The sequence below is a fragment of the Poecilia formosa genome, unplaced genomic scaffold, assembly GCF_000485575.1.
Source record: "Poecilia formosa unplaced genomic scaffold, Poecilia_formosa-5.1.2 Scaffold40, whole genome shotgun sequence".
Taxonomy (NCBI): domain Eukaryota; kingdom Metazoa; phylum Chordata; class Actinopteri; order Cyprinodontiformes; family Poeciliidae; genus Poecilia; species Poecilia formosa.
Window position 1 is genome coordinate 1,566,263 of NW_006799979.1, and position 22,618 is coordinate 1,588,880.

The 22,618-nt window shown below is 39.3% G+C and overlaps 1 protein-coding gene across 3 annotated transcripts in view; it reads right to left on the reverse strand.

Moving 5' to 3' along the window:
• Positions 1 to 2,104: 2,104 nt before the first annotated feature.
• anapc1 (anaphase promoting complex subunit 1) overlaps positions 2,105 to 22,618 on the reverse strand; it is a 51,031-nt gene continuing 30,517 nt past the window's right edge. The window contains exons 39-53 of one of the 3 annotated variants that reach the window (XM_007551130.2): positions 21,664 to 21,742; positions 21,490 to 21,564; positions 20,376 to 20,428; positions 19,976 to 20,120; positions 19,657 to 19,850; positions 14,434 to 14,520; positions 13,838 to 13,955; positions 12,025 to 12,102; positions 11,864 to 11,931; positions 11,588 to 11,726; positions 10,708 to 10,794; positions 8,059 to 8,154; positions 7,265 to 7,454; positions 3,019 to 3,150; positions 2,105 to 2,604 (exon numbers count right to left, since the gene is read on the reverse strand). In XM_007551130.2, the coding sequence (XP_007551192.1) occupies positions 2,459 to 2,604; positions 3,019 to 3,150; positions 7,265 to 7,454; positions 8,059 to 8,154; positions 10,708 to 10,794; positions 11,588 to 11,726; positions 11,864 to 11,931; positions 12,025 to 12,102; positions 13,838 to 13,955; positions 14,434 to 14,520; positions 19,657 to 19,850; positions 19,976 to 20,120; positions 20,376 to 20,428; positions 21,490 to 21,564; positions 21,664 to 21,742 (1,687 nt within the window). In that variant the 3' untranslated portion in view covers positions 2,105 to 2,458. Of the gene's footprint in view, positions 2,605 to 3,018; positions 3,151 to 7,264; positions 7,455 to 8,058; positions 8,155 to 10,707; positions 10,795 to 11,587; positions 11,727 to 11,863; positions 11,932 to 12,024; positions 12,103 to 13,837; positions 13,956 to 14,433; positions 14,521 to 19,656; positions 19,854 to 19,966; positions 20,121 to 20,375; positions 20,429 to 21,489; positions 21,565 to 21,663; positions 21,743 to 22,618 lie in introns of all 3 variants that reach the window. The other 2 variants (XM_007551129.2, XM_016671023.1) reach the window with 2 other exon arrangements.

Sequence of the window (22,618 nt, forward strand, 5' to 3'; positions counted from 1 at the left end):
TAATGTGATTTCTCTTAAGCCTTGTGACAAATCTACCTGACATTTTTTTTTCTTTTATTAGCATTGTTAGCAGTGTTGGAGGGAGTCAGTTTTGTCAGTGTCTGACCTGTCTGTAGCAACTGACTTCAAAATTAACGAAACCTCGAGACGGTAAACCAGATTTCTGCTGCTCATAAAGAATGCCCTAACTCGGAACACGGATGATGTGAAATTTGATTTCCGTGCGTCTAACGTCGTTGCAGGAAACAAACGGCGCTGGCAGTGATGAAAAGAACGTGAAGCATTGTTGTTTAGGTGGAGTCAACTACCGTGTCAAGCCTTTGCCCAAACAATCGTGAGTGATGAAAAAATCCAGGAAGTAAGACACAACAGAAATACCCACAAACGTTTCCTTGTGTCAAAGATTCCTCCACATTCCTTGAGCTCTGAAAATCTCTTCCTTTTAAAGCCTCTGGAATCACCTGGATCCGGTCTGGATGCCTTTTCCGGCGTTATTAATCACTTCTTCAGACTTTGTGCTGCCACGGAGACAACGGAATCTAAATATGGGTGGATCACCTAATTTAAGGTTTAATAGACTCTTAAGATCCCACATGTGTGGCAGAACAGAGAATAAGCTTCAACATGAAGAGAAGAACACCCAAAACACACAGAAAAGTCCCCAGTTAAATGTAGCTTGGTACACAATAAAGTAAACCCAGCTGCAATTTGCATCAAGCCTAACTAGCACTGAGTTAAGAGAAGTCTCTTAGCAAAGCAAACACTTTGTACCACTAGTTTCCTACGGGAATGAAGAGCTGCTCGTTGTGTGGCAATTCTGGGACAAGGGTGTGGACCACTTGTTTGTTCGGATGTTTTCCATTTGCTCCGGAATGTTCTCCGAGCTATTGGTTAAGAGAGAGATCCAGAACTGCAAGCACACACACAGCACATCTTCCCACACACACACACGCACGCACACACACACCCCAACCACATGATACAAGGATTTCCTTCCTCAGTAGAAGCATCAAGATTAAAAAGCTTATAGTCTCTTGAAGTACCAGGACAAGTAATAGGACTTGCCAAGAATCAGTTAAGGAAAATTCAACAGGACTCATTAAATAAGAATGTTCAGCAGTCTGATTAACATTTACATCTTGGAGAAAATGAAACCGCTCATCAAAACTATGTAGCTGAACTACAACTGGCAGCAGCTACAGAAACAGCTTCGATCTGCGTGACTGGAATTTTTCTTTCAAAGCCAAGTTTCAAGCATGTACAGTATGCAATAATTCCCGCGCTGCTTGCACAGACCCCACTGGTCTCGGGATTCAAGTTGTTGCCTAAACAAATCCTTTTCATGCGACTGAAAATGTCTGATACTATCAGAAAGTGTTGGAATGTGTTCTAGGCAGCAGAAAGGACAGAAGAAAATGCTTCCTGAGCACTTTGGGATTGTTTTTTTTGTTTGTTTTTATAGAAATCATTGTTTTAACTAGTTGGATGCTTGTGTTGTGGTCTGCTGACTGTTTTATGGTGTAGTTTAAAGAAACTCTCTGCTTTTATGGATACCAAGAATGATTTAAGTGTTTCCCAATGCTGACTGATGGATTCTCAAGTAAAGCTCCTTTCTGTGTCATACTGAAAAGATTTCAGTGAAGTCACCAAAAAGGTTTTCATTAACACAGCTACCATGTTAGATCCTAATATCAGAAATGTTATTTTCTTTAACAAGTGTTAGAGAAAAAGTCCAAAAATAAAAGAACTGAAAGGAAAAAGAAAAAGAATTTGATAACTTCAGGCTCAAAGGCATCATTTTGTTTCGAGGCACAAGAAAGAAGCATGGACCTAAAAGTCCGCCATTTCCCAGAACAACAAGTAGTGACTACAGATTTGCATCTCTGCTTTGGAAGTCGAGGGGAATCCTTTCATGTGGGGAACCACCAGAAACAACACAACATGTCTTCATCTCTGAATAACTTCAAAGTGCATTTATCTTGACCACAGGGATGAAATGCTGCCAACACCACTCTGGCATCTGTGCTAAATAAACAAGACGTGACAGAAAACTGAGCATGGTATAGAAAAAATAAAAATAAAAATAGACACAAAAAGACCAGAATGTTTACAAGTATTTTCTCTTTTATTGTCATGCCTTACTTTTGGTGCTCTTTGATGAAAGATGCTGGACTCAGTCCCACAATAGATTAGTTGCACCATAAAATTGGTGCGTATGCAGCATGATTGCTGCAGTTTTACCTGTTAACGCTATAAAAAATGCAAAATACATCACTAGCACATATATAAAAAAAAACATACGTTATTCCACTTAACGGAGGTTTAAAGTCTATATTCTCCATTTTTTTCCACTGCAACACTGAAGGCGTCACAATTTGACACTTTTGTTTCCCCCACCTCTTCTTGCAGCACAAGGCTGAGCTTCATCCCTGAGATTCAAACTGACTGGCTTGGAGCATCAGGATGAAAATGCTTGCAGGGGGAACAGCAGGGACTGCGATCCAGATGCAGGACTCAGGAGGATGGACACCAGTCTCAACAGGTCTCTCAGAGGGATGCCCAGCTGGCTGCTACGCAATAATAAATCTGCAAATGAGTTGCAGCCTGTAGGGAAACACGACAAGACAGAGTCATTTCCAACGAAGCCATCTGCATTTACTCTCATATTGCAACTTACAAGCCCTGCTAGTGTAGTTATTTCAGATGCTAAATAATTAAAATCTAGCTTTTTCAGTAGATTAGCATGTCAACATGATGCATCTTGGAGGCTGTGCAAGATAAAAGTCTCAAACAGAAACTAAAGGTGGATTTGCAGGTTGTGACTCAAAAATAATTCAAATTTTCATTTTTAAAACTGTGCATAGAAAGGTCTCTATACAATCCTAATATTCATTAAGTAAAAGCAATTCTTGCCGTTTTCAAACAGCATGTTCGTAAACACAGGATATACACACTACATAAACACTGAGGAAGTTTTCTGCAAACATGTCAGAGAGAGAGAGAGAGAAAATATCTTACCCTCCAGATTTGCTTGCGTATTTCTGAAGCACGGGATGGACCGGTACACCAGAAAGCAGGCCAACATGATGGACTGAGCGTCCCTGGACAGAACCTCACCCCTCATGTAGGAACTCACCACTGAGCTGTGGTCTAAATGAACACAGAAAAAAAATAACAAAACACAGATTTCACCAGACATCACGTTTTATAACCGCCACACAAATCTTGATCTGCTTTTATTTTAGTTATCAATTATAATGTTAATATGGGAGTATTTCAGTCAGGCAGCGGCTGTTTGATGTGCTAAGATGCGTACTGGAAACTAGTAACTTACAGAGAGACAGATGATGCAGCATTCAGAGTACTTCCTGTCGTCGTCCTCATATGGCGTACAGAGTTTTTTTAATTAACTTATTAACTAACATTTGCAAGTCAAAGCTGACAGACGCAGCGATAGATGTGGCATTCAGAACCCCTTAGAAATCTATAGCACTATTATGTTTCTAATTAGGAAGAAAGACAATTTTAGGGTGACATGCCGTGTTGGAATACAGATCCTAAACTGTTTCTGGAAAAAGGAAATCCTTGTAAATAAAAATCCTACCAAACAGGTGGCTTCCATCAGGCTCAAACAAACATTCGGCAGAGGCAATTGTACTTACAACACAAACACACATTTTTTACATGTTGAAATGTTACTGTGAAATGGATCTAAAAAAAAAAAATAGATGAACTGAGAAATCAGCCTGTGACTGGAAACTTTTTAACTCAAAATTCAGATTTCCGTCCAATCACAGAATAAATCAGAGCCAAAACCTCGAAGTCAAGCTAGCAACACTCTTCACTGTTACTCACAGAAAATGACTGACATATTCATTAGAACCATCTCTTAATTGTGAAGAAGCACTTTTGGAAAATTATTTACTACAGAGGCATGTAGGTCTCAGTGTTTCGATACACAAGTTCATCCTTTGCAGCTCTGGTCGTTTCTTACTAAACTTCTTTTGGGCACAAAAGTTCCACAGAGGATGATTCCTACCAACCTTTGGGACGTTGAGCGTAAATGATGAATCAGTGGAAACCGTGAAGCTTAGACTGAGTAAAGTCAGGCTCTGGTATTTTCAGCATCAGTCAGGTGTTTAAAAGGAGTGAGAGGAAACACAGTGATGTAAGAAGCAAACTGGATTTTCAACAAAAACGTGTGGGAAATGGCTGCGGTTTATCCAGGCTGCAGGATGGTGAGAGAGGGCAAGACTTTCAGCAGGAAAAAAAAAAAAACAGTGCAAAACAAAGATGCTTGGATTTTATCCTTTCGAGCGTTTAGAAAATAGCTTAGATAAGTATTGGCAGTTGCTTGGTAATATACACAGAGACTAGTGTTTACAGTTTGTAATGCTAACCGTGGTAACATAAGATGGCAAAGGTTGTTGAAAACAACAGAATGATTTTGTCTGTCTTGTAAATTATTACACTCCTGTTCATTTAAAAAAAAAGATCCATTAACAAGCTGTTAATTTGAGTTATTAAAAGGAAAGATGGCTAGAAAATCAAGATTGGGACAAAAGAAAAAGAATCAGATCAATTGCAATTATAAAACTCATCAAGACTTTCTATTTTTTTGGTATATCTTGTTGAAAAGCCATTTCAAACTTTTACATGCAAGTGATTCTAGGAGAAACATTTAGATTGTTTGTATATAAAATTCCCGCAGCACTGGCTTCTGGGAAAACTGCGGAAACAAAAACACTAAAAATAAAGTTGCTGCACACGTTTCATTTATGGAGAGTTGCAGAGAAGACCAACATTCTTGATCCATGAAGTAAAGTCACTCTGTACTTCCTTACAGCTATGACCCGCAACTAGCTTTAATGAATGTTTATACTAAGAGCAAGTTTCCACTCCTTTTATGACGGAAACATCACCTGTTTCCCACGACTTGCATGGAGTGCTTTCTTTCGTTTTTCCTGAAAGTGTTTGTGTTCGCTGGTTTAGTTATGGAATGTGTGTTTGGGTGTACGTGTCGTCTGTTTGTCCTCTAAACTATGACATTCATGTGCTACACCCTGCACATAAAAAACAAGTGGAAACACATCCACCCTGCGACACCACTGCAAATAAGGGCCGCAGACACGTGTCGAGTGCTGACAGGGTTAAAATTAGCAATAGCGTTTCTCTCGCATGCGCTCAGCAAACAGGAATGCTACGGCCACCTGGCAGTTTATGAGGAGTTTATTGGCGAAACAATACCAGTTGTTGTCATGTTGAAATAATCTGTAACAGTTGACTTTAGTCAGCTGAGTGCCATCACATGACATCCTGCTGACTTTGGCTACAGCACAAGTCATCAGAATGCCTTTCAGCAGCAATAATACCTGCTGTGAAGTGCAAAGGCTTCACTGACATCCTGTTGCAGACGGAGAAAACCAATAAAGAGAGGTGTGAGATGCTGATCGCTGCCTCTGCATTACGCAGGAGAATTTGGAGACGTTCCAGATCAGATTTAGCTGGAGAAAACGGAGATTACCATAATTTGCTCAACTTTGTAAAAACAGTCACCGCAAATTAGTAAAAAGAGCGTTTAGCAATGTTCCACAACTAATGGCTTTACGTACAAAGACGTCTCCAAAGAAAAATGCAACTAAAAGGAGGAAATCAGTCGGGAACTTGGTGCAAAGTGTGTTTTCTGAGACAGAAGATTGGCGGAACTGGGCTGTTCCTGATCACTGCAGGTAATGAGGTCATTACCTGCAGTGTAATGACATCATACCACCAATAAATGGAGGTTGCTTTTCTGCTTTCCCGCCCTCCTAGCTAACCGACTGAAGGCTAGCTCTTCAGATGCTATTGGACTTAGTTACGGAAAACACAACTCAAGTTTTGAAGTCCTTCATTTTCATTGTTGTGGATCACTTTTTAGACTTCCGCCTCTGTGTTCTGCATAATAAGCACATTATCAAAACTCTGTACTGCTAATGCTCAGTCATATTCATGTTTTTACCTTCTTTAGTCGAACCTGCCCAGCTGAACACACAGGCGTGATTGGGTTATGGACACATATTGGCAATTCAATATTAACCTTTATAAGTGAGCAGCAGATTATTAAAATGAATGCAGGAGGAGGCTGGGAGATGGTGAGGGGAAGATTTTTGTGACGGTTACAGTTTTCTGCTCTTTGGGGAGTTAGTAAGGCAAAATCAGCAGCGTCATAGTAACCAATTACCATCAAAAAAAATGTAATTACTGAGAAACCAACACAAAGTTTAAGAGGATTAATAACATCTTGGTACGTGGGTTAATTTGCCAGCAGTAACTAAGCAGTATTGGAAGAAACTGGACATCAAATAATTAAATCCCAAAACATAAATATGTTCCTTATTAAACTTATCTAAAAGACTGTTACTAGAGGTGTGTCAATCCATCGGCCACCGATCATAATCGGCCGATTTCCGTGAAAAGTGTATAATCGGTGATCACCGATCACCGTCTCTTGTTGCCGATCACCAAAGCCGATCACATTTATCTCACTTTGCAGCCTGCGTGTGCGGCTGATCTCCTCTTTCCTTCACACGGCGCAAGCGCGTAGCAACAGATCCAGTCATGTGGAACTATAGCGCTCTAAGAGTGAATGGGGATGTTTGCGTGTTGCAGCGAAAAATTACCTCAAGGGTGAAGCACGTCAAAATGCATCAACACAAGAAATCTAATATGGCATTTAAAAAACAAAAACTTGATGGAGTATGGCTACATCGAGGCTCAATGCAGGAACAAAAGGACATCAGGAGCGGCTGGTAAAGCAGCGCACTACTACAAACACTCACCTGGATTAGTATCACAGTCAGAAAGCTAAACAAATGACCCAAAAATAATTCAAGTTTTCGAGCTGGTGGTGAAAGACGCTGGTTCTGCTCTCGCTCTTGGACCGCCGCTATGCGCTACAGGTAGTAATATTTCACAGACAGAGCGCCGCTCAACCTCCACCTGGTAGTGACTCTCACACCAAACAGCTGCTTTAAGCTGCAGCATCTAACTTAAAGAAAAGATTTTAGATGTTTAAAATATGTCTAAATTAGGTGAATTTATTGCCAGATAATCTCTCCATTTTGCCAGATAACATAGTATCATTTATACCTAAAGCAAAACATGAACAGCCATCCCATGTGATCGGCAGAGATCGGCCTCATGGGTAATCGGTATCAAAATCGGCAGCAAAAAACCTGATCGGAGCATCCCTAATTGTTACAGATCCATTAAAGCATCCATTCACCTTGAAGCCAGTTGTCCAGCGACACGTCGACCGCATTCTTCATGACGGGAAGAAACTCGGAAGTTAGCAGGGTGTCATGTTTGTTTGCAGGACCTCGCAGCATCCGGCCGTCCCATAACTCCACCACCAGACGCAGCTGCCACAAGGGGAAGGTCTGCTGAAGGTCACCCTGATGCAGAGCCCCAACGGCCTGAAAGAAAAAGGCGAAGGCATACGCGCTAAGCTGCAGCTTCAATGTCGCTTAGGGTGTTTAGACAAAAGGGACACGTTGTAGGAACCAGGCTGAAATTAGATTAGCAACTGGAAACAGACGATCTTCGAAAACCTTTCAGATAAGAATGTGGTAGTTTTTTGGATGTGTTGTGATGCAAATAGGAACAGCTGAATTGCCCAATGTCTCCTGGAAATAGAAACCAGTCAGCTGCTGCCAAGTGTATGGCATTTTTTGTGTCATGTCGGAGAGGTTTTAATTGGTGTGATTATCAATCTGATAAATTGACTGCAAGAATTGTTTGTTTTTTTTTTTATTTCCGTTTCAGTGTCAAAAAAGCGAATTAAGACAATTAAGAAGTCAATATTTTTTCAAACTTTTTCCTTTTCATACTTTTCCAGACTGTGTGGCAATCCTGTTAAAAACCAAGAACTGAAGAATCTATAAAAGTTATTTAATACAATAAAATGTTTTGAACATTTTTATCATTCATGACAATATATTTGCTCTACAACCAGCTGCTGTCACACAATGTAAAACAGAAATGTGTGTGTGTGTGTACTGTGCTGAGTAGGTGTGTTACCTGCTCCATAGCAATATATGTTGGCAGCATCTCTGGACACTCTTGAGTGACGCACTCGTACAGCATTGCCGAGAACAACATGAGGCTATCCTCTCTCTGTCGAAACAACAAAACATCAAAGCACGCAGTTACTGTTTTCTGTTAGCATTTCTGTACTAATGACTCTGCCGTCATCAACGTCCCCCTACTTCTTCATTTGTTTTCTGCATTTATGAATGATAGTTCCCATTTCCTGTTGCTATTTCTGCCTGCTGAACATGAAACACATGTTGACATTGTGGAGCCAACGACTGCATTCATATTTGTTCTTGCCGACTAAAAATGACTTTTCAGACATCGCTTCAGGGTCTGCAGCTCACGGCTCTGGAGCCAGATGTGGCTGTTCGGCTAGAAATGCAAAAGAACTGACAAACACTTTAAAATGTAAAAATAATTAAAAAAAATATATATGCTAGCTTCAGCAGCATTTCCAAGCAGTTTTCAAGCAGTAGATAACCAACATTTTCAGAAAAATAGCACAAATGGTGTAGTTTTGTTTGTTGCCAATAGTTTGCAAACTATTCTCATTTTTGATATACAAGAAAAACCTGAGTGTCCCATTTGGGGTTTCTGCAGTTTTCTCCAACTCAAATTTAAAACTTTTTAAGACTATTTAAGACTAATGTGAGTTAAGACCCGTATCGCCAAACATAAACGTCGTCCAGCCAACTGGCGATAAATGTGCACTGACCCACGATGGATGCAAAAAACGCCAACTAGCCAGCAAGTAAGGGAATGTTAGCGGAGAGCCAGAGTGCAATGTCGGCATGTGACTCAAACTTTAGCCTGACAGAAAAGTTCCATGATGTAGAAAACCCCCCATAAATGTACGATATCAAATAGTCCTGCCAAGATAAAATTTAAGACCTCTGATTGACTTATTTACGGTTAATTTAAGACTCTTTAAGGCTTTCATTTCAGACACAGGAATTTAGGACTTTATGAATGTCTGGGCTCCCTGCCACTGAAGGAAATTAAACCCATAAACAGAAATAGAACCGATTTTAATTTAGAAATCTAAACTTTTCCTACACTAGATATTATAAAAATCAAGCTATTTTGCTGCAAAGAGTTGTGCTGCTTTTGAGTCTCGAAACAAATGTTTAATTGGACCGAAGACCAAAGGAAAAAATGTAAATAAAATAGCTCTTGGGGTCGTAAAAGTGGCTTGTTAGTCAAACTTGAAGTTACTTTTTATTCAACAGAGAAAGAGTCAAAGATGAGAACAGAGTCTAAGTGATTTGCTTGTATGAGCAAGTAAACAGTTTTGACAATTACAATTATATTAATCAGAGTGATTTATTTATGTTCATAAATCTCCCAGAGTGCAAGTTATTTCATGCCAACTTAAAACAAAAATCTTGCAATTATCTGCAAGGAATCCTCCATTTTGGTATAAATGCCGTGTTGGAGTAGGCGGCTGGAGGAAAACAGACGTTATCTTCATTTACAAACAGTCACAGTTATGCTCCGATGTGATGCGTTTCCTCCCATTTCAGAGCTGAATCTGAAACTGCAGGCCTCTAATCCACCTAATTAACCTGAAGTCATGATGAAGCAGCCCACCTCTTTCTCGCAAAATAGAGGGCAAGTGATTAATAATCAGACTCAACATCCGTCTGTCCACTTTAAAACAATTAAAATGAGTGTGTGCAGGGTGTGGCACATAGGAAGACACTTTGCTTAAAACAGAAGAAAAACTGATTTTAAAAACATTAACGGTGCTTATGATGGGTGGAAAAAACCAGATGTTGCATTAAAGCTTTCCACATGATCTCGCCATGGTAGTTTGGGCGATCACAAGATAAACACTGGTGGTCTTGAATGAAAAGCCTTGATAACTATCGCCATGACATCCGTGACACAAATTCAACAAGAATTCTCATTTCACAACGAATGGATTATTTGAGCATTTACAGGCTGCGGATTTTTGGTAAACAGACAGGAAGTCGTTTAGCTCTACTGAAGGATGACCAAGCAGTCTGCAGCGGCCGCTTCAAGTTTGTCATAAATCCTCAATCACAAGTTTGCACTTATCCAAGGACCACACGTGTTTTTCAGACAAAACTGGAACATGCCTCTCCCCCTCTTCAAAATCAGCATTTATGATCTCATTCGTTAGTCATTAAAGTTGTCAGATTCTCTAATTGTGTTTATTTGGAGTTCAGTTTTATTACCAACGGCTTGTTCCTCCACGCATTTATATTTAGTTTAAAAGGCGCCTTATATACTGATGATATGAATTAAAATGGATAACAACCTGAATCCAGGTTGAGATATGAGTATGAATAGGAAAAAGCCACATCTGAAAACAACTTCATTTGAATCCCCAGGGAGTTTCTGTCTGGACTAACCCAAGAAGTTTCCAGTGTTTCAGTAAAACCCCCAAGATAAAACTGAAACATGGCTCACAGTTAAATTTGTTTTCTAAAGAAATAGAGGAGGGTTTTTTTTTTTTTTTTTTTTTTAGTTAGAGGTCCCTTTGGCTATGCTGCAGAAAAACAAACACAATAGGTCAAGTCCTTTCCACCTGATAGCCCAGAGATTTTACAAACCCAGCATCAAACTGTCTCAAGCTCTAAATATCTCTTTGCTTGGTGTGAAACTTACAGATTTCAGTCCTTCTGAGGTTTTACAGAAGAATTCAGCAAAGGAGATGAGAGCAGGCTCTGAGGTGAAGGTAGAAATGGCTTCAGGCTGCAAACAAAACAAAAAACAGAAACTCATTTTCTACCCAAAAGAAAAAGGAACTTCTTACAACCGAGATCGGGTTTATGTTTTAAAAATAATAGTTCTCAATTATTGTGGTAGTCCAGTTACGCTATATATTCTTTACTTAATGACAGTCTCATTAAGTGGTTGATTCATGAGCACATGAATCAACAACAATAAAAAAAAATAAAAAAGGAAAATATAAGCCGGCACATGTAGGAAGAAATGACTTTTTGGACAAAATCCTGTTTGAATAAGAAGATTTTAATAAAACAGAAAAAAAGGAAAACACTGAAGGCAGGCAAGAAAGGTCCTCAAGGACAAGTAAGAAAACAAACTGCATATTTTTCCCCTGCAGGTGTATTGACAGAACATACAGACGCCATGAGGTAAGCAGTAATGGTCTGTCAGCTGCAGAGCAGCCAGCTGAACCTGCAGCGGCAACCTGCCAAGACTGGACAAAATTATTCTCTTTAGAGGGGAGGAGACAAAACTTTCCACTCAATACCACTCACTTCTCAGCCGGTTATCAAAATCTACATACTAGATTTTAATATTACATTCAAAGTAACACAAATTGTTCTGCTGGATTAGAAATGCAGCTAGAATTGACTTTATTTTGTTCCAAGACTATTTCTTTAAACACTTTCCAATATTTTCAACAAATCATCTTTAACTGTGTTCAGCCATTATTCCTTATACAAGCCCCTACACCTATTAAAAATTGTTATAATTATTATGATTTGCCAGAATCTCTGTGAAGACCTCTGTCGTTTACCTTGAAGGCCGTGACTCCAGAGTTTCGGTGGCTGACGGCTGTGGCCAGCAGGCTCTTCCAGCCCTGGGGGTCGTCTTTGTAGGGCAGCTGTCCAGCCCGCAACTTCACATACAACACGCCATCTCTGACCAGGATGGACCTAAAAACAGCAAGAAAATAAAAAACCAAACATGTATTTTTTAGGTTGGGATCATCTTGAACAATACAGCTAGAATGCAAAAGGCTAGAAACGTGAAAACTTGAACCTTGTTCCCAAAAGGTTCTGCCTATACTTACTTCAGATGTTGAGTTTCTTTGCTGAGGTCGAGAGACAATTCCCAGTATCGTGGCCCCTTTACTTTTACCTTTACAGTAAACAAAGGGGTTAAAAGGCCTTTCGATGATGTGCTTAATGCTAATTTAGTTTTGTAGGCCAGAAAGAAAAGATTTAACTTTACCTGTTTGAGAAGGTGAAGCTCAGGAAGGAGGGTGGGAGCCATCAGTTCCACTGTCGTCTCATTATACCACTTGGTTCCCTAACGAGAGCAACGATTGATCAAGCAAACATTATCACATTATGCGAGTCGTGAGCTGCAAGAAACCCTGCTCAGGTTTGTTAAAACAAGTAAGATGCATTAAAATATGCAATCAATTTTGACAATTATTATGTGACAACCTATGGAGGTTGACAGCAGAATGGCTAAAACTAAGGTGTTGTCCCATAATTAACATATTGAAAGTAATTGTTACATGACCTGTCAATCTATCTTATGTTTTATCTTTTATAAATTAAATGGACTACAGTGCTGTAGTCTTCAGATCTCTCTTGTTCGTCTGCAGGTGTGCCTGAACTGGATGCTGCACTGAATTCGTCAAACTGAGATTTCTGCTGAGATTGTAATGAAAGTGACGGGACGCCAACGGCAGTGTTAAATACAAACAGCGACTTCAGCTTTTAACCTTTAATCCTCCTTCAACTGGGGAGTCGCCACAGTAACAAGATTTAATTACTTTAACATTTTTCAACTACAAAGTAACAGACAAAAAAACCTGGAACAATGAAAGAGTATTTTAATTAATTTGGAAAAATCTATTTATGTATATATGCACCTGTGGTCAACAAACACATACTTGTATCTAAAGTACGGGTGCACAGATAAATCGGCCGATACTTGCAGGAGAAACCGATCTCATCTACTGGCGCAAAGGTCTGAAAATCAGCCGCTGTCGTCTTTTGAGAGAAGGCAGACTGATGGATTCCAACTGTGATGCCATTTCTGAATTATTTTATTATTTTAAGCACCAAGCCCTTTATTTGAACTTAATTCTGAGATTTTTGAGAAATTGCCCAACACATTTAAAGAGACCAAGTTCTGGTTTTCCCACAGTTTTTGAAACAAATTATACGGTGTTGGGATTATTTGTGATAAACCTCAGTACAAGTACTTGTAAACTGAAATATTTTACAATATTTTCTGTATTAATAAAAATACAGGGGAAATGAAAAAGAAAACTGTACTTGATGACGCACATGAAGCCACAGTGACGTGCACAAAGAGGCCAGCAACAAAACCGGGCGACACAGAACACAATGGGTTCTGTGTTTTGACACATTGGCTTTGTGTATTGGCTTTTACTCTGGAAACCTTTTCAAACAATTCCCTTTGAGGGAGTATAAATATATGCCATGCTGTGTATTCAATATAATTTCAGTTCCTCAAAGTTGAAGCAATGATTGTGAGGCTAAAACACTGAGGTTTTTCATGAACAAAAGTGAGTTTCATTCATATTTTCTCCGATTTTTAAGAATCAATCTTGACACACATTTGAGAATTTTGTATTATATTTTATTATTTTACGAATAAGAGGACAGAACGATAGTCGATAATAGGGAACACCGTATGAAGGAGCCAGAAAACCTCATAACACATGGAAATATGACTTCTGTGATTCAGTATAAGTTTTTATTTAAAATAATAGATTAAAATAATGGAGGTGGTCATATGCGATTAAAATGACTATAAATCTTGTCAAAACATAGAAAAATTAACCAACAGAAATGCCTTAAAGCAGAAATTTGGTTTTACAACTGAAACATGAATGGTAAATATATGGCTGACGATAATGAGAGGCTTTTATTTATGTATTTTTATTTTAAGTGCTGTTCAGGCGGCTTTTTATTAAAAACCTGACAAAAAAAAACAACAAAAAAACAAAAAAACAGTGCTCATATAATCAATTATTGTTTTTAGGAGTGCAACGTTCACTGACCTTGTAAGTGACCTCTAACAGAGCGTAACAAGGCTTCAGAGAGTCGACGTCCACAGGAACCAGGAGCCGGGGTTCTGCAGCCAACACGGCCAGGTGCCGCAGGGCCTGCAGGTGATAGCTGCAACAACATCAACCCAGTTTTCAGTTAAAGACACAAAACAAATGAAAACCCGATATATGAGAAAGAACTGTCATTTTTCTGAACTTATTTGGTTTTTAATGGATAGAAGTATTTTCATATTGCAAAGATGTCAATGAAATGGTCCTTTTTCAATGTAGATTTTTATTCTAATATTGTGTATCGACTTTTAAAATGCTCAATATTTTTTACTGGAATCTGAAGTTGCAAAGTGAAAAATCTTAATTCGCTGGAAAATAATTTAAATGAATGTTTTGCCACATTCAAACTTATCCTGGCAAATGTAGAAAAGCTAAAAATGTGCTTTGTCATTCTGTTCAAGACTGTAGGATCCCTGACAACTGTGTGTTAATTTTCAGGTAGATCCAGGAATGCCTGGTATTTAAGAAACTTTGGTTTTTACATGCAGGGATTTTCTCTGTGTCCAGCAGTGTGTTTAAAAAGGTTTCGGTCTTACCGGTTGTCAGTGCTGTGAGCAGGAAAGTGAGGGTACAAGGCACACAGTAGGGCAGCGATGGCTGAGTTGGAGGTGCTGAGGGTGTATCTACGATGAAGAACAAGATGACAAACATTAAGATGCACTCAGACAAAAGATTTGCATCAAAATAAGTTTTGTGATGTAAACTCAGAACATAATTCCTATAGTAAAGACATTGCAAGTCAAGCAACACTTTGTCGAGTTTTACTCAACATAATGGAACAATTTTATATCTTGCATCTCCATTTTTAATTAAAGAACGTGCTGCATCATAATCGACACAATCAAAGGTCACAGCAGTGCCTCTTAAACATAATGACAGAGTGTCCGCTTTAACTAATTGGATCATTATCCTAATGTCAAGCTGCATAGTGGAAAGTTGCAAGGCTAAAACAGGTCACATCTGAGAGTGTTTAGTAACAGAGGTAAGGAATGTCGCTCTTCAGTTAATGACTGTATTTGTAGTTTTAATGTATTCAAGCTTACAATTGAACCTGTGATTCAACAGTGGATCTTCGCAGCTGTTTGAGGAAGAGAGTCATGGAAGACCGACACCAATTCAGCGATCAATGCAACACTATCCTTTGCGATGAAAGATTTTGACAAGAAAAAATAAATGCACCTCTTCAGTGGTAGGACTTGAGGAGTTGTTGCAGATTTTATTGAGTAGTTTGCTAAGTTAAAGCACGTCAGTTTAAAAGTGCAGTATTGTAGTTTAAAACGGGAAATTTTCCATAACCGTTGCTCGACATCTTCGACATTATTCTTTCAAACCTGCAACTAAAAGTATTCGGCACTTTGACTTTTGGCTGAACATACAAACTTTTTATCAAAGAAATAAAAACAGATACACATAAAAGATGGTAAGTAAGTGGCACCGGACAATTTTCACCTTGATCATCCCGGGCCAGTGACCGACCAATTGTAAAATAAAAAAAAAAAAAAAAAAATTCTGAATGTTTTCTGAGCAGTGAACACACCACACCTAATCAGGCTGCATTAACAACACTCTTCAGTGTGGATGTCGCTACTGGGACAATGAAATGTTAACAAGGTTCTTAAAACTGAAATCAGATGAAGCACAAATGTGCTTCAAGAATTTGAAATTAAACTTTACTTTCAATGACAAATTGAGGAAATGGTTGTACAGGCTGCAAAAGAGTGAGAGAGAGCAAGACTTTTAAAAACAGGTAATATAAAGGCATAAATTCAAGTCAAATTGCTATGTTTTGTTCTTTCAATCTTAACTTTGTATGGAACATGCTGGGTTTGAAAATGTTGGCGGACATTTTGAAATTTTGGATTTAAGATAGGGGTCTACATTTTCTTGTTAATACGTGCAGACACGGGGTCAAGCTAGCTGATCGCTGTGCTAATATGAGAAGATGGAGAAAATTTAAGATGCCAACTCCATAATCAAAATATCAGACATCGAAAATCGGTCAGAAAATTCAAGATGTTATACTTCTATTTTGCAAATGACGATGCAGTCGTGTATTTCTTTACTTGCCCTTGTGACAAAATACTGTCAAAGTGATTATAAAAAAAGAATGTTTCCGACCCTATCCTTAGGGTTTATTTTATTTGTCAAGTTTTTTGCTCTCTTTAAACCACCTCAGCCTCTGCCCAAACTTGAAAAAGCTTGCTTCCCTTAAAAAAAAACACAGGAACCACTCATCTCAGCGACATCTTTTATTTATCTTTTGTCTTTAGATTATTCCAATTGACAGTGCAAGACCACCATGACTTTGCACGGAGAAGTCAAAGTAGTCACATAGAAGTCACAGAGCAGGTTGAAAACCTACAAACAAATGAAACAAAATCAATTGCAGATCACAATGACCTAATTAAGTAGTTTTCCAGGTAATGTTAACAACCTACTTTTAAGTTAACAGTGAATGAACAAATAAATAAACTACATTCTAAACACATAAAACCCATTTCATCAACAAGGCTGATTTGGTCTTCTGAATGCAGATTAAATGATATAATGTCCAGTTCCTACCAGAGTGTCTTTGTGGAAGCTTGAAGCTGAGGCTCTTTGTCTGCAGAGATCATTGTGAGCACAGGTGTGTCAAGTTACCTTATAGACTTCAGATGGGCCTGAGTGAAAGGGATGGGTGCGCTTGATTCTCTCTGATGTGTGTGCCAGTTGGGTGGAGATAGTAAATGCACTCACAAGTGTACTATTTGCTGTTTTAACTTGACATTATTAAATAAAACACTTCCAGGGGTGACTGCAAGTCTGGACACCATGCATGACTTTTTGGTGAAAAAGGAACCAATTTTAACTTTAGTTTCCTCTTAAAACTAAATAACAGGAAGAGAAATTTACTGAGCAAACAGAGACAAAGTGAGCAGAAGAGGGAAAACAGCACTGAAAACATGCAAGATAAGCAATGAAAAACAGGTGAGAAAAATGAATGAGAGGAGTGCACGAGGCACATCTGAATAGGAAAGTCTGATGCAAATAAGCGAGTGGCTGAATGGTAGATAAGCAGAGGGAAACTGATGGGGTGTAAGAATGATATCACTCCAGTTTTGACCCTTCCACTTCTGCAAATCCACAATGAACCAGACCTCGGTGCATGGCATTCAAGCCTGCACTCCCTGCAACTCCGTGGCCCAACATCTACAATGAAGTAGGGGCAGAATAAATCAAAAGGTCCATCAGATTATGACTCTTGTTTGCATTTGCAGCATCTAATGACAGAGTGTGAGCTGTTGTTTCTGTTAGAAACACGCAGGGCGAGGTCAGCAGTTTGAGGAACCTCGTTAGGGTGTGTGTGAGTTTTCTGTGTACACCAGTCATTCAATAAGCTCAAAATAATACTTGCAGCAGGTCTGTGTATTTCTGCACCAGTCACACACAATGAGTGCATGAGGTCTACCTGATGCTTTCCAAAAGCAGGAGATGTAAATCTAGTGGGTGACTTTTGATTTGAAAACCTCACGAGGAGAGACCTATTGTCTTCATTTTTCCATTCTTTGGCGACTTAATTATACTCTGCATGCCCCTTGTAGCAGGATGTATAAGTTAGTGAATGCCAAGAAGAGAAAATGTGATCAAAGTCTTTAACTATTATAGTAGGGATTGTTACTCCACTGCTGATCTCATGACAGCACAAATAAAGATTAGTATAGTCGAAAATACTAATAAATGCAATTATTGCATGTTAATCAGAATGGGCACCGAGACAAAATGACTGCCAGTTTTCTAAATCTGTTATGGAGCACCTTCACTGCCAGGTGTTTTAGATCAAATATGAGGATTATTACCATCAACGGCCACAAATTTCTAATGATTAAAGCGTATGCAACCTTCATGTAAAAGCTGACAAGTTTTTAAAAAATTCCAAAGTGGGCGGAGCCAAAATACAGGCTCAAGTGCCTGGATGAGCTGAGGGGGTTAAGTGCACATGTGGTCAGGATGACGAAAAGCACCGTTTCTAACTTAGCAGTTCTATGGCAATATTTAGATGCTCCTTTTGGAAAAAGAAAAAAAAAATTACCAGCTACAAACCTAACAACATTGTTTGTGTTCCTGGAGTCTTTGGTGTCAACATGTGAAAGCACCATTCGTTCTGCAGCAACTGCTCTGAGCAAGAATCAAGTGCTGCTGTAAGCCTCTCCCACTTCCTAGGTTCTGTAGTCAGACATTGTCCACTTTTCAAATGAGTCACGCATGTGCAAAGCAGAAAAATGCTATTGAATCGACACTCGCCACCTTCACAATTCCAACTGCTGACTTGCAACGGGGGTGTGTGTCTGAGTGGGACGGTTTTATACCCGAACACAGGTGATGTAGACATCAACAAAACTGTTCAGGTCGTAAGCAACAGGAAAATTCAACTGCGGCAACCACCGCTCAACCCAAAGAGGACAGCACTAAGATGGTTTTAGGCCAAATATTACAGGATTAAACATGTTTACATGAAAATGTCTCAAATTGTATATTAGTAAATAGGGGTGCACTGATCACCGATTAAAAAAAAAAAAAAAAAGAAAAAAAAGCCTTACCTGCCAATTCCCGATACCAATTTTTTTTCTGTATGAAATATTTCTCAAAATAGGAAAAAAGCTGCAAAGTTAGCAACAGAGGGGTAATTATTGTTGAAGGTAAACGTGGAGACATGACTTGGTAGGCCATCAGTACAACCTTTCTCACGGGAGAGCAGAAGAGAACACTGTTTGGTGTTTAGACCTTCCTTTACAGAGGTAGATAAGATCGGCTTCACATGTAAGATTCAGCCGATCACCGATTTCCCAAAATTAAGAAAATCGGCACTGATAAATCGGCACCAATAAATCGGCGCACCCTTTATGGATCAATCTGTTTATCTGCAAAATAAAAGTAGACGTAGGGTTTAAGTACTCTGAACATTTTAGGAACATGTATATTGAAGGGCCATTTACACCCCCACTGATCTTTTCATATCAGCCGAGTCCCCTCTAAGACGGACTGTAAATGCAGCAGAAGATAAATCTGAGTAATAAGAAAAACAAATGTAAAATTGCCAGCAATTCTCTTTCCAGCAGCTGCCCAAAGCTTGCAGATGAGGCTGCAGAGGATTCTCTGGTGGCTCCCTCTGCAGACAACGCATTGCAGGGGTGGCTTAGTGGAGGGCCATGAAATCTGAAACCGAAGTCGCAGAGAAAGCCACAGGGTGGTTGTTGTGTGGGTTCCAACTGGGACACAAGTCGAGGTCAGAGCTGGGTCCTCTGGATGATGTTGAGACCCGAAACATCCATCGTCCCCAGGTTTGCACGATGATGCAAGAGGTATCACCAAATCTAACAAACCTGAGTTCTTTGCAGAATCGCTGCTTTTATTATAAGAATAACGGTTTACTGGTTAGATTATTGAAGTCAATCGGGTACAGATGATTATTCATGGGTTTCAGATAAGAAAATCTGTAGAAAGGAAAATGTCTTGAAATATTCCTTTCTACAGATTTTCAAGTGTTGTGTGCTTTCACATGGGAAAGCACATTTGATGCTTGTTGACGCAAATTATTAATCATTAATATAGTTTTATATAGTTTAATATAGTTTTTAAATTATAATTTTTTTTTTTTTTTTTTTGTGGCAATTTTAACTTGCAAATAACAGCAATTTTCCGTAATTTAAATATTGCTAGATTCATTCTCTAAGCATTATTTCAGTGTTTCAGTATTTTCATTGTCGCTGTGTTCATCTCACCTGCCACCTCCCAGGAAGAGCAAGCCGAGGGCCATGTGATGAGCCATGTGGAAGCCGTAGTTCATCTCGCCGCCGGTTCGCTTGTGGAAGAAGCGACACAGCTGCAGGACCTTCAGGTTCCCGGTGCCCGCCATTACCATAGACATCGCCAGCAGGATCATCGACAGGCAGGTTTGTAGATTGTAATAACCCATCTGCTGAGGGGGACCAGAATGCAAGTTAAGGCAAAACAAAGTAGGGAGAAATGCACAAGTACTTTCCATGACCGTGGCAAATTACTGAAAGGTGAAGAACAGAAATAAACACGCACTGCACCCACAGCCGCAGTGCCAGCAAACGACATCATCTTCATGAAGGTCTTGGCGAAGTCGTAGAGGCAGTCGAAGGCGTCGGAATTGGCAGAGCCGGCGAAGCGTAAACCCAACGCCATGCACGCGCCAGCGGTGATGTAGTCTTGGGCTTGACTGAGAAAACAAAACATTTTTAGAAATCCTACGCCAAAAAACAGAAGATTTTTATTAAAATATTTCAATGGATAAAAAAAATAAAAATCAACAAGATGAAAAAATAAAAGTGTTTGTACATGTGAAAGAATATTTGCAAAACCCTGGATGTAAAGAAGTAAAGTAAAAGCACTATTCAGGCTGATTTAACTTCTAAAATAACAATGACTTAGCAGCAAACAAACTTAAACTGATCATTCTGGGTTCTGTACTTACGCCATTGTGTCCATATTGATGTCTTCTGAGGGGTCGAAATTCCCCCTCATGATCTAAAACAAACCAAATAATACAATGAAATTACTTAGTTTTATTGACATGTCGATAAAAAAAATGAAAAGACATCATGGCATCATAATGAATGACAAATGTACCAAAAACTTGTATGAAGTTCTGCAATAACAGAATCATCCCTGGTTTCTTCATGTTTATTTTAATGGTGGGCTGAGATAGAAACAAAGCTAACTAATTTGAGTCATTATATCTAACAATGACAGGAGATGTCCTTTAAAAAAAATGACAATACGGGACATAAGAGGGAGCAGCCTGATCATAAACAACAATGGCCCCAAAACAAAACCCTGTGGAACGCCAAACTGAACAAGACAGGAACGAGATCTGTAAGTTGATGGAGTCAAGAAGATGCATCCATCAGACAAGACAACTTCTACAAAACAGAACGTGACATACCAGCCTAACACCTAGACCTGTTAGGCAGAGTCAAAAGCACCAAAAGCTGAAGTCAGCTCTCACCGAAGCAGCACAGAACATTTACTGTTGCACTCTGCATCAAAATATCATTTGAGATTCTAGGAAAAGCCGTTTCAGTCGAGTGGGATTTACAAAACCCAGACTGAAAGTGGTGCAGAATACAGTACCAATAAAAACCAGAGGTTAACTGCTTGATTGCAACCCTCTCTAAAATCTTAGGCAGAAAATAAAGCTTTGAGATGAGTCTTAAACTGCTGAAAAGAGAAGGATCCTAACTAAACTTTTTAAGGTCAATAAAGTAAAAACAGAAAACTGTTCTGGAAGGAAAACATGCTGACATAGTAGCACTGACACGTTTCAGCTGTTTTCTCTACTTTTACCTCATCAGGATGTTTAATTCTACCACAGATTCACTGCATTCTCTGGCTTTAGCCTTTTGAATCTTGACATTCTGTAGAAATAATTATCCTTAATGTTTGTTCTATAAAAAGCTTCGTCACGTAAAATACACTCTAAGCCAACCAGTATGATTTTAGGGTGTTATAGCAACTTCCTGCGAGCTCTACAAGAATACAACACCACAGGAACAATCAGTAATGCCGTCATCTGTGCATTTTCTCACCTGGGGTATATTACTCTTAACCCACTCTGTGTTCGGCAGGATTTCATCCCACATGATAATGCACCGTGCAAGAGTCTGTTGGAGAAGAGAAGCAAGTACATCACATCTAGGAGAGGTGGGAAAAATATAATCCGACTCATGAGCGAAGAGATGCATAGCTGACGTCACACTAACCCTCAGCAGCAGAAACTCTGGCTTAATAAAGTCCAGCAGAAACCAGGTATCTGGAGGTTTCAGCCAATCAGCAATCGACCTAAAGGACAGAACCGGGATGAAAGAAAGGGAGTGTTAATACCCTGCCTCAACACCTTCTCCGCTAACAGGCAGACAAAGTCGGGCGAGAGTTGACAAAATTAGGAACCCCTTGACCAACTACACAGCTGGGAGGTGGAGGAGTTTTCTTCTGTCGTCAGGTTATGATGCTCTGCGGTTCACATGGATTAGAAGTAGCTCGATTTAGCAGAGATTAAGCACATTTAATAAAGTACTTCTATATTATTTGCACAGATTTCATAATGTGGTGTGCACAAATCTACAATCTGTTCACAAATGCCCACTTAGAAAAAGTTTCAAGTACGTTTCTCTGTATTGCATCCTTTGCACCAAGCTACATCGCCAATGCCCTCACCTCTTTTTCAACCGGATTCGTTTAAAACTTGCATCTTCAGATGATATCAAAGTCACACAGAAGTGGAGAAAAACAAGATAAGATGGCACAACAAGGAAGTAAGAAGATCTTCAGCAAAAAACTGCTATACAAACTACGTCTATAAAGCAGAATAATACACATACTGAATGTATCAATTCATTTAACAGGTTAGGTACTTTAAAAATAGAGTAGAGAAACTCAGTTTGTCACGTAACATTACAAACCTAAATATAGCTTGTGGAAAGTTATGTGAAAGCAGGGCTAGATAATAAGATAATGCACCCAAGCTTTGAATATCTAACAGAGAACTGCTGCTTATCAGAAAAACGCTGCAGGACAACTGCAAACCTCTGATCACATGGCCGTCCACCTAGACAGAAAGGCCATGTGGCTCATGGTACCTCTGGAGGAGCAGCCGGGATTCACAGCTAAGATAGGAGAATGTTGGGTTTGAATACAAAGTAATCCTGGATCAAAACC